Here is a 17,730-nt window from a genome sequence, read left to right as displayed (position 1 = left end):
AATGTTAAATCACAAATCTGGGGAAACATAAACCAAATAATAATTATGCAGTATAAAACCGGGGGGCCAGCCAGAAGAGATGAGGCGAGGTGGGTCGATCACGTGACCAAGATAAATGTATCACAGAAAGAGAGCCTCCCGGCCGCCTTTGTCTTCCAGCAGCACGTGATAAGAATTTGCATACGCAGGCAGAGAGCATCTCCTCTTAAAAATAAAAATAAAACACCACGATGGAAACACTACTACAACATACCTTGAGTCACGTACAGAATCATAACTACAAGTGGTACGGTATCAAACAATGAAATAAAATAAATGTTTAACTTCAAAAGCCTCAACACACCCTTTGTGCGAGGCAAAAGAATGTCACACCGGGAGGGAAGAGCAGGGGGGAGAGGACTCGACCGGACAGAGGGCACCACCCTCCTTCCAGATTAATTAGTGCAGAGGGTGAAAAAATAAAAATAAAAATAAAACACCACGATGGAAACACTACTACAACATACCTTGAGTCACGTACAGAATCATAACTACAAGTGGTACGGTATCAAACAATGAAATAAAATAAATGTTTAACTTCAAAAGCCTCAACACACCCTTTGTGCGAGGCAAAAGAATGTCACACCGGGAGGGAAGAGCAGGGGGGAGAGGACTCGACCGGACAGAGGGCACCACCCTCCTTCCAGATTAATTAGTGCAGAGGGTGAGAAAGAAGGACGCACTTGGGGGTAATCTGGAGCATCCGTTTCATTTTGATGGCGGGATGGCTTGAGGAAGGCGACAGGGAACCATGCCTTGATGAAACTCATATTACCTCAATAAATATGACACACACACACGGACACACGTACAACCCCCCCCCCCCCCCCATGACAACACAGAGCGAGATCAAAGAAAGTTTCGGTCCTTTGTGAGAAGGCTAGCAGAGGAAGAAATTTTGGCATAAAAAGAGAGACATGGGCCATAAATCGCATCGCAGCTACCAGCGGCAGAAGACGGCGACCATCAGCTACCGAAGATAACAGCCAGCCACCGACGCAGATCACCACCAACACAGAAGAAGCTTGCCAGCAGAAGAAGAATCCACAACTCATCCAGGATGGCGAGGCTCGCCGAGTAGCGACATGCTACGCCGTGCGAATTCAGCGCCATCAGAAGAAGTATCGCTCGAAAATAATTCCGCTCTGGGCATCGACTCACAAGAGCCACTGCAGTTCGAGCTAAGCTGAGGAGAATTCCATCATCATCCGCGAGAGAGGGCGAAAGCGCCAAACGTCGACCAAGCCCGCCATCGACGAACAAAAGCATCGTTCATCGCCAGAGAGCCGGAGCCGGAGAGGGCACGCAGTCGTGCCGTCAGCGCCGCCGAGCACGGGTGCCGGCGGCTTGCCAGCGCACGAGCGACCGAGCATCTCCAGGACGGGCATCGTGCCGACGCAGCTCATCATCCAGTGGCGGAGAGAACCGTCGGCTAACGTCAGACACGCCGAGCGAGACAGGGAACCAGCCGTCGTTCGTATACCCTCCCCCACGACGCTCCCGGCGTCTGCTCACACAATAATTGACCAAAGAGAAAATCCAAGCACCCACACAATAAGACTAATTCTAAAAGTGCATGAACCATCAGCTGGCCGTGAAGGCATCGCGGCTCATCGAGTGATAAGAATACATCGTTTATAAGTACATTAATTTTTTCTTCTTATTTTGTTTTATGTGATTTTTCTTCCAATCGCATAAATTACCAATAGATTCATCGATACAAACTAAACTTTTGAAACCTTCGTCACGAATCTACACGCTCACAGAGAGAATATCGTGTTAAACCTGCTTCTTTATCATATAATCTTGTCCACGAATTAATTAAAACTTAGCCAAAGATAAGAATCTCCCGTAGGAGGGCACGCACCCCATTGCACACCCTTATTCCAAGACATTTCGTTAATTATATAATCTTGCCGATGAATCTATTGATGTATACTTTTGCCTTTGGGGTAAAACAATTTGCTTTTATTGCCTTTCGTACGAATATCGTTGCATGATTTTTTAAGGACTTTTCCTCTCACCGTGTATGCTCGCGTACTCTGAGGAAGTAATCGATTGTCCTGTTACCCAGTTAACAAACGTGATCATTGAGGGTTAAATGTATGGATCAATGAGGGGAACATCTCCTGGAGCACTGTGTTGACAATTTCAAGCATAAGAATTCGCATATTAGAGTGTTAAGGTTTTGTTTAGAAATTAAAATTGCTTAACACAAAAGTGTTTGAGTGTTTCTTTCCTAAGTTCATGCATAATCATCTTAATTATAAGAACTGGATCCTGCGGTGAGATTTGAATTTGGAGACCTGACATAAACACACGAATACATAATCAGTAAATGTTAAAGCGAGAATAATTGTATTATACTGATTGATAATACAAACCTAGACAACGAAGCCGAGCTTAATCTAGCATACTTACAGCACACCTGCATAACTTCATACAATTCATTGTCTTATCCCGATTGATGATACGACCCTGGGCAATGAACTGCCCACATTAGCATAACCACATACATTTGCATAAATTAATATGATTAGCTCTCTAATTTGCATAATTTATGTGCATAATTTAAATTACGAATGTTTTAATTATTATTTTAATAACATTTTCATACCCGGCATATACAACACTAGCAATTAAGTTGCTGTCTTAAACTTGCATGAATGAATAAAGGCCTCCCTGTAAGAATTAATGTTTAATTATTTATTTCTGAAACTTTTTTATCACACATCCGAGCGATCACATCCCCATTTTAAAAGCACGTCAAGTTACAATGAACAGCAGTGGACTGTATTAATTAAAAGCTCAAACTGTGGCATAATCACAGACTTTTTAAGAAAATGTCTTTCAGAGTAGGACTAATCATCGACTCTCGTCGACGATTGCTGTACACCAAACACTGCCAGCAAGGCTCTACAGGGAAAACCACATGCTAACTTCATTATGTGTCCAGTGTACAGCGTGATGGTTAGTCAGCTGGGAGGGGGGTGGAGAGCGGAAAAGGTATTAAACGACGTATAAAACCCAAAAGTAATTTTAAGGCAACGCTGGCATTTACAGCTGGGTCATCTGCCAGGCCTCATTTATTGCATGCCCTGTCAGATCTGGAGCTGGCGTGGCTAGGCGGTCCCAGCCACTAGGTTAAGCATCAAAAGCTGTTTCATATCAAATGCCATATCAGCAGCGCACGCCACACGGAGCGCTGTGCAAAAGCCGTCGCGATCGTGCAATTATATAATCCCAGCATGGCGAGCGCGAGCACCAATGCAATATTTTACAATGGACTTCCTTCGCACCGCTCGCGTATTAAAGCCGATAATGCTAAATCAATTGCAATTTTAAAAATGATGTCTTCAGCGGCATAGATCCGTCGAGGAAATATCACCGACGATTTGGCTTAATGCAAACGAATCAATCGCAAATCGGTGGTTTTATTGTAAAGGCATTAGTTACTCTTCTTGGAGAGCCGTCTTACTCTAGCCGTACATCTGTACTGGTGCCGTGCCACAGGTTTAGCACGCACTATTTATTTCGCACAAGCGTACTCTGAACGGCGAGGCTGATCTGACATTATCAGGAATTTATGTATAGGCTTATCACGATGCAAACATAATCTACAATATCCTTCTCTTGGATTCACAACCTTGATGGGAGTGCCTTGGGTGGAATGTGAGTCGTGAGACCTTCTTTATCGCTCACACGTGACGTACGTGCCTTTATCGCACACGTGACGTACACACCTGTGTGTATTTGTCTATATTCTGCACGTGGAAGCATTGAATACTGGCCAGAATATAGATTAGTTGGTGGCACAACAGGTTTCCACAGAAGAAACATTCCAAAGTTAAAATCCTCCTCCAGTGCTTGAAATTGGATATTTAAACAATCATGTCTGCAGAGAATTTATGAATTATAACAATTCTGGCTTGCGATTCAATTTGAGAATCGTATTTATTGTGGTCTTGTTTTTACAATGTTTTTCATATTGTTTCCTCATTTGTTATATCTTGTTTGAACAGCTTCACTCACTCCATTTTCCTACATGCGACAAAACGTACAGGGCTTCCGTAAACGTATCGTCCACTCGGAAGGAGTAATAATCCTCCTCCTCTTCTTTAGTCTGGCCGGTGAAAATGCAGAGCAACAACCACAATTTCACATTTAGGTGGTCAAGCCAGACAACCGCGTCAGGAACAGCAGAGTGTATCGCTGTGATGCCTCCTTCGTATTTGTGGATCGAGTTATAATGAGACAGGAGTTCAAAACGCACGGATGAATGGTGGGGGTTGTGCGAAATACAAAGTGTCTGCCAAAAAACTGAACAGCTTGAGTGATCTTCAACAGCGGATGACAGAAGAATTGAGAAACAACCAGAGCCGAACTGTTGGTGAAGACCTGGGACTTCCCTCAACATCAATGCGACATGCGTCGTCAATATTGTGGTGAACACGTGCAGGATTACAGATGAGACTAACACGATAATATCTCTATACGACCAAGTGTCCACAGGTTTAGCTTAAACGCCAGAGTTAATTGTAATTCTTTAACCCTTTCTCAGTCAGATTACGTATGTGTACTTCATCGAAGTGGAATCGATTCTTAATGGAATCGAAGGCCATGCGGGAGGCCATGTGGAAGAGTTTGGTGTAAGATATCACAGTGCGGTCGTGTCGCTACAGTTCAGGATAGTACAATCACTTTAAAAACAGCGACGCAATGCCTCTCTAAATAAAATCAACGCTAACCACTTGCACGTTCCGGGGTTCAGCGGTGAATGGGCACGCACTCTGCAACTTGCAGACTTCTTCGAATGGGAAAGAGTTAATTATGAATGGTGCCTTCATGGACATCCTATATATAGTAGTTTGCATTTGAGATGCATGAATTGTAAATAATCGATCTTCGTACGCACAATTGGATAAGTGTATTTGGAGAGCATTACATCAATTTTAACCAAATGATTGACAGCTAATATGTCCGGGGAACTCACATTATTATCACCCTCTCCTGAATTATTCAAGCTTGGCTGTACCATTTAGTGTAAAGTCAACAGTGGTTGACTTCACGCACAGATTGGTTCCTGGCCCAAGGATCGTGGAATTTCCACCACTGGCTCGATACTGCCAATGGAGACGTGTGCCAGGACACTGTGACCTTGACTTGTGGCTAAACCACATGGCGGGTACACTCAGTCACGTAACCGGCGTGGGGGCCAGGGGGTGACTTGCCACCCCCTGGTGGCCATAGCTACGAGTTGGGGGCCTCTTGCCAACCACCATGAGATATGTTTTCAACAACAGTGTAAAAGCACAAACTTCTGTAATGATGTGATTAGGCAAGAGCAGTTGCGATATATAATAGCTTAGGTGCGACCGTGGAAGACAAATTAAATATTGGGGCCCCACGTGACCGATTGCCGCATCCCCTGAGCTGATAATGGAGTTACTACCGCACTGAGTACACTGATAACAACTGCCGTGTGCCAAGATGAAGCTCATATTCACTTTGCATCGTTACCCTGTCACGTTGGGAACGTTTAGGAAGAATAAAAAAAAAACGTATGAATAAATTCTGGCTTGGAAAGTCAAGGCTTTTGATAGATGAGATACAGGAAAGTCACATTAATATAATAGGTGGCCTACTTTAAAGTTTCATCTATGCTTGTAAAATGATACACTGAGATGATGTTGTTGATAATTAAATAAAAAGAGTCCAGAGTGTAAGTTATGCATTTTTTATGTCTTGGCTGTCCCTTATGCAGTGGCTGTATATATATAAGTAATGTATCCAATCCCTTTGGTTTCATTTAATCTGTTTATATGAAATAAACGGCACATTAGAATTTAAACAATACACCGTCGCAATACACTCGAGACATGGCCGTGTGGAAAAATAATATCGTCACGATTGATTTTTTTTTAAGTTAAAACGAGCAAAGTTCGAGAGGAATGCATTTGTTCCGCGCGGCACCCGAGAGCAACGAAAGTGTGCCGTTTCCTACAAACATTTTCCCGTTGAACGGACTAGACATCGGAAACACGTTTAAAAAAAAAAATTCAGACACGAGCCTTAAAAGCATCGCGAGCAATCCTATGACCATAGTTGGCGAATGTCTGTTTTCCTGAGATGGCTAAGTTTGCCTTTTGCTCTGAAACAAAAGTCCAAACCGTACAAGGTAAGCTGTGCCCCATTCCCTTGTCTATTGAGGACAGAAAATATAAATTATTGTCATTAAGTACCCCGCAATATGTAAGCATGAAGGAAAATAAAGTATGACCAGTGAGCAGCTTTTTTGCATCTGTACATCTCATGTCCATCCAGGCCAAATGTATGCAACACATTCCCTGGAGGTCTTCAGGGGAGTAACGATAGAGCAATCGATCAATTAATATCGATTCTATAAGGGTCACATCGCAGGAGCGTGAGATCGTGAGAGGTGGGTGGCAACTTCTGAATCTTGATGAGCGACAGAGCTCTTTTTCAGATGTTCAGTGAGGGGCGGGTCAGCAAGTTACAACAACAATACAGTGCCTTCATCCAGCAGTGCACTGACCATGGCCGATTATAATGAAGGGTGACCATACGTGCATTGAATTGCATTTGCAGTAGGTACAAAACACAAGCGAAAGGTGCGCGGATGTTGTGTATCGGCTCAACGAGTGAACAAAACTGTACCACGTGAGACGTAAAATAATGAAATGGTTAAAACGCAACAAAACAAACTGGTTCTTGGATGGAACTGCAGCACTAAATGGTTACAATTGATCAAATTACTATAAATTGAGAATGGGGGTCGTGGGAAAGGAGGGGGCGGTGTTGGTTAATCGGTAAACCCCTACTAGGAATGGAATGGCATCACTTACAGATAACTCTCAGTGACCCGTCACAGGTGCCAACGTCAAGCAATATATGATCATTTACACTCATATTGGCTTTGCCACATGGTACGACGGTTCCGGGGAGGATTCGTCCAAAGCGATATTAGCCCAGAGATTGGAAATGCTCTGCACACACACACACCCCCCTGCCGAGCCGGCTGTTTCAGGACGAGATGGATGATCTCAATTTCCTACAGCAACGTTGACACAAATTCCTTTATGCGTCCTTGCTGGTTTTTGGCAATTTTGATTTTTTAAAAATAAATAATAAGCGACCTCAAGATGCTGCGTTGCAAATATGGAAACCGAAATGAAATATATAAAATTCGGCGACCGCGAGAGAATATAATGGGGTGATATTACTCGCCCCCCCCCTCTCCCTGACTCCCCCCCCCCCAGGAATTTGATGCCTTGTCACAATTCAGGAGAAGGGGGGGGCGGCGACATGGCCACAGCGGCAGCGTGTTCGCCACTTGCCGAAGAGGCTCGCGGTTCGAATCTAGCCAGCTGCCCTGGTTATTGCTTCCTGGTGTATTAACCTAAAACACGCACCGTCCGTTTTACAATGGACATTTAAGTATGCCCCGTTATTTGAAAAGAGAAGGCCATTGTGTGCTGGCGTCACGGTCCACATTTGCCACATTTCAACAAAGAAATAACGCAATTGGGAGAACGCAAAGCTACCATTAACCCCTCCTGCGAAACTACTGCAGGCTATGTCTGTGAAACAGCACCTTTGTGATGGCCTTGCGCTATAAAAATGGCGCGAAAAACCAAATCTACTAAATTATACTGAATCGATTCAAGAATAACTTTTCATTTAGTTGAGATGAATACCAGTGCTACTCGTGGCCGCAGAAGTGATGTAAACTCACTAACTCGACATACAAGAAGCAACAAGAAAAAACATTGATTCTTTATCGCGAGATTGCATGCACGCCTCGTGAGCTTAAGGATCGATATGAAAGCATAAATCGGTGCATCGCTCCACCCCAAATATGCAAAAGGTTTTGACAAAATTTCAGTAAATTTCACCTCGTCTCGTCTGGCATGCTATTTATACACCAAGCCAAAGCATGCGACAGCATGTGTGTGTGTAAATGGTTGGTGGTGAAGAGAAAGAGGTTACATTTGCATTTGCACCAGATGTGCCATCTGTGACGAACGACGGACAATTTTTATCACCGCTGCCCAACCTGCTCTTAGCCTTGGGCAACGTTCTGATGCCACACGTGCTCCCGGGAATTAAAAACCGAAATTTTAAAATGGCGTTTCACCTTCAACGTTCGCTTTTCTGAAATAGGCAAAACCAACGTTCTCCGGCCATCAGAGCACGCTGAGCAACGTAACCCTAAGTCGAAATGCGGTGGATACACGCACGTGCCTTCAGCCGATCCTACACAGCCGTGTTGACGACTCGGGGGTCCACCAGACTGACCATTTCGTCCCATCCACACCAGATTCAACCCAGGCCACGTAGTACGCAGGTCAAGATGCGCCTCTTTCTGCTTAATTCCCTCGCACTCCTCAACCTCAGCATTCATTCCCATTGTCTCTTTTCCCAAGTTTTGGAGATAACCGCGCTCAATTCAATAAATGTCTTAACGTGCAAAGGTATTGCAACTCTAACAGTGCTGCCTATTGCTGGTCGCTTAGCCTTTTTTCGAACTTTGGGGCCCTGCACACCACAACCGTGACGATGAAAATCCAACTGCTGGATGAAGGCCTCCCAATACCGTCCCGAGTAGTTGGGATTGTTCGACCGTACTTCACCACGGTGGTTAGTGCAAGGTCGATGATGGCAGCAGGCGTAGATGTGAAAGCATACAATGGCAGTATAAAAACAAATGATGTTGCTCTGCCCTCTGCTACCAACAATGTACCCCCACAGTCAACACTACCTGTCATGCATGGCCGCTGCCCAACAACCCCTGCCTATATTCCGGTATCTGATGAGATCGGGTGCATTCCAGGTGATTCGGTGATGGGCTACTGCTTGAAGTGTGCTTGCTTTTGTTTATGCGCAGGTGCTGGCTGAGCAATGGCAGAGCCCTTGGATGTTTAAACAATGCCACATCTCGGTTGAAGGAAGTGCTCGCTCCCTGACAGAGACACTGCTATGCCCTCACTACCCAGACCCCCCTTGGATTGTCAACACGGCTCAACTTTGGCAAATGTGACGAGCTCCTGCAACCCACACTGACCCGAGATGATATGTATTCACTGTGTAATGAAAATCCACCATTGACCAAATCACTCACGGAGCGTCAAATCTCATGAGATATTAGAAGCTAAACAGGGTTGAGCCCGAAAACTGCTGTGATAAGTAACCGCTAAAATAAATACAAATCTCATAGATCCACACGTTAATCTCCATTATGTTCAACGCAACACACCAATGTGCCTGAATAAGAACATTGTAATCATTGTGCACCATCTATTATGACATGTGGTTCAGAAATATGGTAATTCACAAAATAATTCAACAAAAACCTGAAGAAAAAAACTGCATACAAGAAGCATGGAGAGATGAGTGCTTGTAATTACACCTCGAGACAAACAGAGCAGCATGTGAATTACAGAACATCGGCAGGTTAATTACATCAATCTAACTCGGAAAAGTAAGTGGGCTCGGGTAGAATGGATGATGGCCGATGGTCCATAACAACAGAATAGCAGCCAAGGAATGGAACGCGTCGAGCTGATAAAATCGGCTCATGTGCAGGTGCGCTAGGCGGCTTAAGACATCGCTGAATCGCTCGAGACGGCAACGGCTTGGAGGAGGGGGGGGTGCAGAGAAGAGCCTTTATCCAGCAGTAGATTGTGACTATGTCCGATGATGGTAACGTTGAACGCACCTCGGGAGGCAAGAAAAAAATGTGTAGTGCGTGCAGACCACCCGACAGGGCCCGTGTGACAAATACCCAGCCGAAGTGAGACTGTCAAACACCCGGTACCATAGACCTCACTGTTTAGAAGCAGCGAGACCCAAAAAAAAAAAACCTCAAGGTAGCATTCATCCAGAAAAACAACTCCATAAAAGCAAAAAAATGGCCGAGGGAAACATCGAGACGGCACAGTGGGTTGTAAGCACATCATCCACGTCTAAAGCATTGTCCCTGTCACAGGAATTTGCCGAAAGGCAGATTTGTCAAGCTTATACTCACAACCGTGAGTCTCACTGCACCTATTGTGATGTTACATTATGCACAGGCTTGCGCTAATGTTTTCTAATGCAGCCAATATGGAATGGCACACGAGGTTATGACGTCAGTCTTCCATGCATTGTGAAATGGATGTTGCGTCGCCGCTGAATATTGTGAGTAAATCACCCAAAATAAATGCGTTTGTACGTAACTGTGTTGACCATAAGCCACGGTAACTCTGAACCCAATAAACTGACTTAATTAAGTGAAGCCAGACAGCACTGTAACACTGCTATAATTAAATGCTCAACATTGTTTCTCACACTTTTCTTATTGGGATTTTTCCCCCCCCAAATTTGATTTCGACAGTGCCGTTGGCTGTGTGTAATGAGTCGAAGGTCACATTCAGAACTCTCGCAGGGCAGTGCAACGCCATGCGTTAAGAGGACGGCCCGCAAAAGCAGATTTCACATAACTACTGCTGAGCGACTTTGTTGATCCGCGCACATGTGAGCACACTCTCTCAAATGCCCTGCCATGGAGAAATATTTTCACATTACCGTAAAAAAAAACCGATGCCTCTTAATTCTTATAGAAAAAAATGCCGCTAAGTTAAACAATCCAAATGTAATGAGCTTATTTTTTTTGCACTCATTGGCGACTGGGCAGAGACAAAAAAACTCACGACACTTGAGAAGTCAGTTTAAACACGGGCAGCTAAGCCGTCTCGCGATATTTGTGAACGAATATACCCGTGGAAACGAATGTAATATCACAACGCGCGCGCGCGAGGGCTCATGCATGAGAATTTGACGGAATAGTGATTTCCCACACCGCGAGACCTCGCTAGGCACGAGCACACCATTGTGGGCAGATCCAGGCGCCAATAAAAAAACGTGAATGATTGTTATCGCCGCATGCTTTGTTTCATACGATGCGTTCGGTCAGCGTATGACCGCACAGAGGGGCAATTTATTACTTTTGGTTTCCCGATAATCCGACATTTTACAGACAATTAAATTAATCTTGTTCGAGCCACAGCTTGGGAATGATTAATGCCAATGTGGTCGGCATAACTGGAGGAAGGGCAATACTGTGGCACCGTGAAATTAGCGCACCATTCAATTACGATTTACTTATCACGCTTCATGGGCAGCCACAGGAATAAAAGCGGAGAGGTCAGGGCATTATTCACCATCCACTTCCTTTGCAAAAGGAAAAAAAGTCATTTCCAAACGTGTCATGCTGAAAACTCTGCAACAATCTAATAATGCAGATGTTAAGTCAAAGCTTTGATTTTAAAGCGGCCGAAGAATTGAGTTGCGCAGGGGGGCACATCAAGCAAAGTCGGCGTTGTACCCTCCATCCGTAGGGCTGTGCGACACAGGCTTTATCAAATGGCTAAACTAGCTGAAATGTCACGGCGCATGGCCTCTGAATTTAAAGTGTGGTGTGGGATCTATAAATAACTCGGCGCTTTGATGATATTCATAAGTGTGCCACCGTCATGTCAAATCACTCATTCTCCATTTGCCAGCAATGCCTACATTAGAAAACCACACCGTCGTCACCACTGGTTACAATCCGCTTTTGCACTTAAAATTATTCAACGGAGAATTGTTTAACAACAGCGGTGATGCTCAATAAAAATAAGAGCCCCAACCTTAAGACTCTCTTGGTATAACATGTGTTTTATTTCACACTTTTTTTCTCTCCATCCTCTGTGGTAGTACGCACAGAAGAGACTAATAAAACATTTTCCGTAGCGTCATTAGTTAAAAATAAACTTTCCTGGCTCGTTATCTCAAAAGACTGCTGCAATCAGAGCAGAAAAGAGTTGTCAAAATAAGCAATTAATTTTAAAAAATGTCTTTCATAATTTAAAACAGCTCGAGTTAAGTGGCTTCAAGTCATGAATTGTTAACACCTCAGGCTAATAATGTCACTTACTAGGCATTTGTTTTTTCTCTCCTGGAAGAGCTTTAGAGTTATCGCTGTCCTCAAATCAGAAATGCTTAATGCCTGAGGTGACTAATAATTAACGTGCACACAAAGCAACCTGTCAACCCCTGCATCTGACAAACAACAGCTGACGAGCTCACAAGACCTAAGGACGTTCCAAAAATACTGAAAAAGAGAGCTCACACTCACCATCTTCAAGATCCCCGATAGATTCGCTCCTGCCTACCTCTCCCCTCTCATCTCAATCGACGCCCCTCAACAACTCCCTATCTCTCATCTCTCTCTCTACTCCCCTCCACGCATTCTCTAAAGACCAGTCAACCTTCACTCAGTGGGCAGAGTAGCTCATTCTCCTCTGCTGCTCTCCAAGTCTAGAACGCCCTTCTCCCAACTATCCATTCCGTTGACTTCCTGCTCCTGTTCAAGTCCAGGCTTGAGACCTTTCCTCTCCTCCTCTTCCTATGACCGACTGCCTCTCTCTATAAAATATGCCCAGTCTCTTTGTACAGCGCCTTGCGATGCAGTCGCATTAAGACACCCACACGTCCATAATGTATTCTAAATTGTATTGTATTCATTTCACATAACGCCACGGTTCCAGTGCAAGTTACTAAAGAGACACTGCACATGGCAGCAGCAGCACAACACACACAGACCTTCGAGAGACTAAAGGTATCTCTAAATCTTTAACATACAACAACAGGCAAACAGGGCGGTCGGAGAGTGTGACTGCGCTTGCGAGCCACCGTCAGGGAGAGTTGGGGCACAGGCTGTTAAGAGTTCACCTTGGCCTTGGGAGGCATGCACACTGTACCTTCGTATCAATCAGCCACCCTTGACAGGTCAGGGTCACCTCCCCAGGCTCGCGGTTCATTACGTTGAAATTACTTGCTCAGGAGCAGGTTTCGGGTCTCAAAGTTGCGCATGCCGGATGAATACACACACAAAGATCCCCCGGATAGTCTTAACAGACTGTTGGGGAAAGTGGTGTTTGCGAGTACCTACGAAAGGCCGAGTGACGATGTTTACACACCACGCCAGGGACTGAATTGAGGACGAGTCCACACACACACGGGCTCGCACCCCATTGCTGCCTCTGTGCTCGCTTGCGATTGTCGTTTCTAGGGCTTTTGCTCGTGGTTGTTAAGAGCACATAACAATAATATTTTAATTTACGGTGATTAAATGCCTCGGCAACTCAAAGCGCCTTACATCACAACATCTCGAAAAAGGTCACCCCTAGTGGCAGCTTTCCCCGTGCGGCACAAGGTGACTCAGCACAGGCCTGCAAGTGGAAATATCTGCCAGTAATGAGCAATGCTGCGTAGTGTAATATTAATATTTGTGTATTTTATTTTTATTACATTTGTGTGTATATTTGCATGTGTGTGTCAGCATGCGTGGGTCTAATGCAGGGAGTACAGACCCATTGAAGGAGAGTAGCGCTTAGCGCACTGCGCTATGAACCCAACGACCCAAGTTCGATGCCCGCTCACCACCAATAACAGTGGCGATTTTTTTAAACCAGTCCTGGGACTCTCCTAGGCCGACTCAGCCTCAAATGAGTACCCTGTGCGATGTGTAAACACCGCCACTGGGGAGACAAAGGCGGTCGGGCGCGGTGCTGGCCACTCACTTCCTCGTGTGCCGTGCCGGCCTTAATAGGTACTCGCTAACAGCACTTGCCCCAACAGTCTGTTCAGGTTATAGGGGGGATCTTTGTCTTTGAATGGTGTGTACATGAGTCACACATGGTGTAAATAACACCGCGTCAAATTAAGACAGAAATCGTGTGTTCGCGTGTATGTGTGCCAACACCAATGGCGATCATTTGATCCCGGTCCTGGGCCTCCCCTAGGTCGACTCAGCCTCAAATGAGTACCTGGTGTGTAAACATCATCACTACGGAGACAAAGATGGCCCCGGACGTGATATTGGCCACTCGACCCCTCGTGTGCTGTGTCGGCCTTCTTAGGGCGCTGGCCAAAAGCACTTTCCCCGACAGTACGTTAAAGGCGATGATGGGAGAAGATTCCCCGCCTTTATTTGCATGCGCGAGCTGGTGTACCTGAGTTCATGAGCTTCCAGAGATTATCCACCAACGCCTCGCTACACAGCGGCGAGTCCGAACCGCGGGCAAACGGCGGCACGCGGATCATCATGCTGAGAATCTTGTGCCTGCGGGATGAGAGCGGAAGGAATGCGCGCACGGATGCCATGAAATGATGTCAAGACAACGACCAACGATGATCAATTACTCGCCAACGATGAAAACCCCTCGGCCAAAACAGGATTTGAAGCCAAAGAACCCCCTTCTCACCTGTTAAATAATGTAACATTGTATTAAAGCACGCGCGCACACACACACACACGTGGTAAGCGAATGTATGCTAATGAGTTTGGACGTGAAGGAACATTAATTTATTTTTACTGCGCATTATATTAGAAAAGGAACAGGCCGGACAGTTAAATATAGGTTCAATTACAGTGCTTAGGTGAGACTATATTAAGAGCTGATGAAAACAATAACGCTCGCATAGAAGCAGGCTTGCAATAGACGCTCAGAACATTCCCAAAGCATCTACGATGACAATCATAACTGCAAACTTCACAAGTATTTGTTATCAACAGGCAACTAAAAATGCGACAAAAAGGGTGACCTTCAAATATATGTTTTTGCTACTGAAGAGACATTCTGCAGATCAACTACCATGGTGAAGGGATGGAAACAGCAAACAGATCAATTTAAAAGTTTTGAATTTCAATTTCTTAGATACTTCTGACAAACATAATCTCGATGATCTTTTTATCGTAAACAAAAAAAATCGGTTTCAAATGTCAAAAACAAAAGTTTACGCTTCTGCTGCTGCATCGGTCTTAGCTTGTCTCAGCCTAGGACGACGACTATATCCGCAATTGTACATTGACACCGCCAGTCAGATAAGCCGGGGGGGAGCGCATGCAAAAAGAAATCGTAATTATTTTAATAGTCTGTAGTGCATATAAGTATGTGGCGCGCGCTCCGGTGGTATATATTTATCCGTGTAGATAGGCTCGTCTGCAAACACGAGCACGCCGGAACAGGTGCATGCACGTGCACACGTGCGCGCACGAGCTCAACGGCAGAGGCGCACGACGGGGGCCAGCCGCGTGTGTGCAGGCGACGCGGTGGGTTTCATTCACGCCGCGATTAGGGCTTCGATGAATATGTATGTGTGGCAGGGCCCGTTTCCCAAAACTATTGCTCAAACTGAAGGAGACCGATGGGGCCTGGTGGGCTGCAGGCGTGGGCGACGCGCTCAATGGATGGGGGGGGGCTCGACACGATCATGTGTGACCTTTGTCGGCGGATTAACCGACGGGCGAATTAGTCCGGAGCGACGGGTGAATAATCGGCGGGCAAAGCAGCTCGTTGCGAACAATCAGCATGTTTGCATTACATTGTGTTAACCTTTAAAGGAATAATACGTAATGCAGCGCTATTGATAACGGCGAAATCCATGATGCCAGTCAACGGCACATTGCAAAGGAGAGGTGATGAATGGGCTTGTTTATTACCTGATGTAAGGTATGGGGTCCGTGTGAACTAGGTCAAGCAACCACTGCAACACTTCTGCGCTCATGTCCACTGCGGTACAAAAATAGAAAGAGGAAAATATAAATTACGCATTATAACAACATATATACAATTTCTCATTACATTTCAACTCATATTTTATTGCATATAATGATTTTTAATGAAGTTTTGAGGATTAAAAATTTGCTCCTAATCATGAAAAATTTCAGCCCACCCTCATATTTGCAAACTGCCCCGTAAGGGTGCAATAACCCACAATGTTTACTCCGCCGTGTGTAAAAAATTATACAGCAGGAAGCTCCAGTCGTTTGTGTCCACATAATTTACTTTCCAGATTATTCGTTGGGTTTTAAAATACGAGCTATAAAACATAAATTGTGTGGCAAGCATTTATTATAAGAAACGGTATCTTGATTGGATGCACGTGTGCATGCTAGGTGCACATGTTCACTGGACCATTGCTCCAGGTTTTTGGGCAGGTTTGTATTCATTCTTACATTCATTGGAAGACTATGGATCACGCTATGACAGAGATGCTATCCGTGTGTTTAATCAATGCTGAAGAACACACACGGTGGTTTGTACTCTCGAAAATGTGACCCCACTCGAATTTCCAATCACTGTTCTATTTAAGTTGAGAAAATTACAAATTACATTTTTAATCGGGAAAACCCATTTCTTTCCAACTGCTTGTTGATGTGTTTAGTGTGCTTGACCTTCCCCCGCACCTCTCATTACCACGGTTGGCTACGTACGGTACAAAAAAGTTCAACATACAGTAGATACCTAAAAAACGTTTATCTCTAGGCACGCTGGTATGTTGCTTTTCATAACTGAAATCTGTTTTTTTTTCAAAACCACGCCAAGGTGCTCTCATCCACCACTTCATTTGATAATTTCTGATCTCCCAGTCTGCCTTTAATAAATGCCCTAGGTACACACACCAATATTTTCTGGTTGTGTCTCTTCCAACAGATGTCTTCAATTGTCTAGCGAGCTTCTTGCACGTGACGTTAACCTGGGCTCAACTTTGCAACCATCTTTTATAAAGTCCTTCAATAATTTCCTGCAGTTCATTCCAATTGGTTGTTCCAATGCCTATGTTTGTAGAAAATCAGAGATGGTTAATCTTGTCTCCATTTATGTTCATGCTATAGATCTCAAGCACTATTTACATAAAAAAAAATCTCTTATAATGTAACTGTGATTAACTTTGTCAAAAGTTCTGTCTATTTGTCAGACTCCTTCTAATCCGTATTTTGTTACTTTCGTCATGCAAGCCCAGTGTCGATGTTAAATTTAGAAATAACTTCAGAATCGGAAGCTTTATTTAGACTGGAGGAATCCGATGAGCTATGAAGCTCGTTTTCACAGATGTTCAGTTGTAAATATTACCTCCTATTAAAAATGGATCACAAACATCAACGATAAATAAAATGAAACAAAACCTGAAAAACATGCAAAGATGCAACAACTGTGGTGCACCTTCAATTAAAAAAAGTGTCATATTCAAGACTAATAATAATATAAATATTCAAAAGTGGAATGCACGCACGTTATCGCTTGAATGCGCGTGAACGACAAAATAACAGCGCAACGCCATGGTGACAGCCAACACAGAATGCGGGAAAGAGGCAACGTTGCGGGGTTAGGGGGGGGGGTCCCACCTCGCGTGAAATCCACCAGGGCCTCGAGTGCGGCGAGCCGGATGTCGACAAAGTGGCCAGCCTGCGCGTACGCCTTGAAGATGGCCGGGTCGCTGGGGATGTGTCCGTTTTTTTGCAGAACACGAATCGCCTTCAAGCAGCTACAGCGGCGTGCGAGCCAGGGCCAGCGTGGGGCAATTGGCATGGCGGCGGCGGCGCCGGCGCCGGTGGTGGGAACGGGGACGCAGAGGGCAGAGGTCACGGTTAACGAGCGGGCATCAAGGGCACGGATGTCGATTTAATGGAGAACGGCAGCCAGCGCTTGTAAGGTTAAAATCGGCACGAAGGTGCCCCCCCACACCCCAGCTCCCACCCCCCTCTCCTTCTCTTTCGATTTTTTTACCCTTGCTTTGCCTTCCCCTTAAAAAATTCCACGCTCCCGCCCGGAGTCCCTTCATTGGTAGGGTAGCGAGGCCACC

The 17,730-nt window shown here is 45.0% G+C and overlaps 1 protein-coding gene across 1 annotated transcript in view; it reads right to left on the bottom strand.

The window, feature by feature from the left end:
• Nucleotides 1-17,730, bottom strand: part of TAF2 (TATA-box binding protein associated factor 2) — a 65,322-nt gene that overhangs the window by 18,038 nt on the left and 29,554 nt on the right. The window contains exons 20-22 of the mRNA XM_076067254.1: nt 17,273-17,412; nt 15,587-15,656; nt 14,097-14,206 (exon numbers count right to left, since the gene is read on the bottom strand). Coding sequence (XP_075923369.1) covers nt 14,097-14,206; nt 15,587-15,656; nt 17,273-17,412 — 320 coding nt within the window. The remainder of the gene's footprint in view (nt 1-14,096; nt 14,207-15,586; nt 15,657-17,272; nt 17,413-17,730) is intronic.

This window comes from Petromyzon marinus, chromosome 15, assembly GCF_048934315.1.
Source record: "Petromyzon marinus isolate PM22_M1 ecotype Great Lakes invasive population chromosome 15, UKy_Petmar_22M1.pri1.0, whole genome shotgun sequence".
Lineage (NCBI taxonomy): Eukaryota > Metazoa > Chordata > Hyperoartia > Petromyzontiformes > Petromyzontidae > Petromyzon > Petromyzon marinus.
This window is presented reverse-complemented; position numbering and strand designations above follow the sequence as displayed.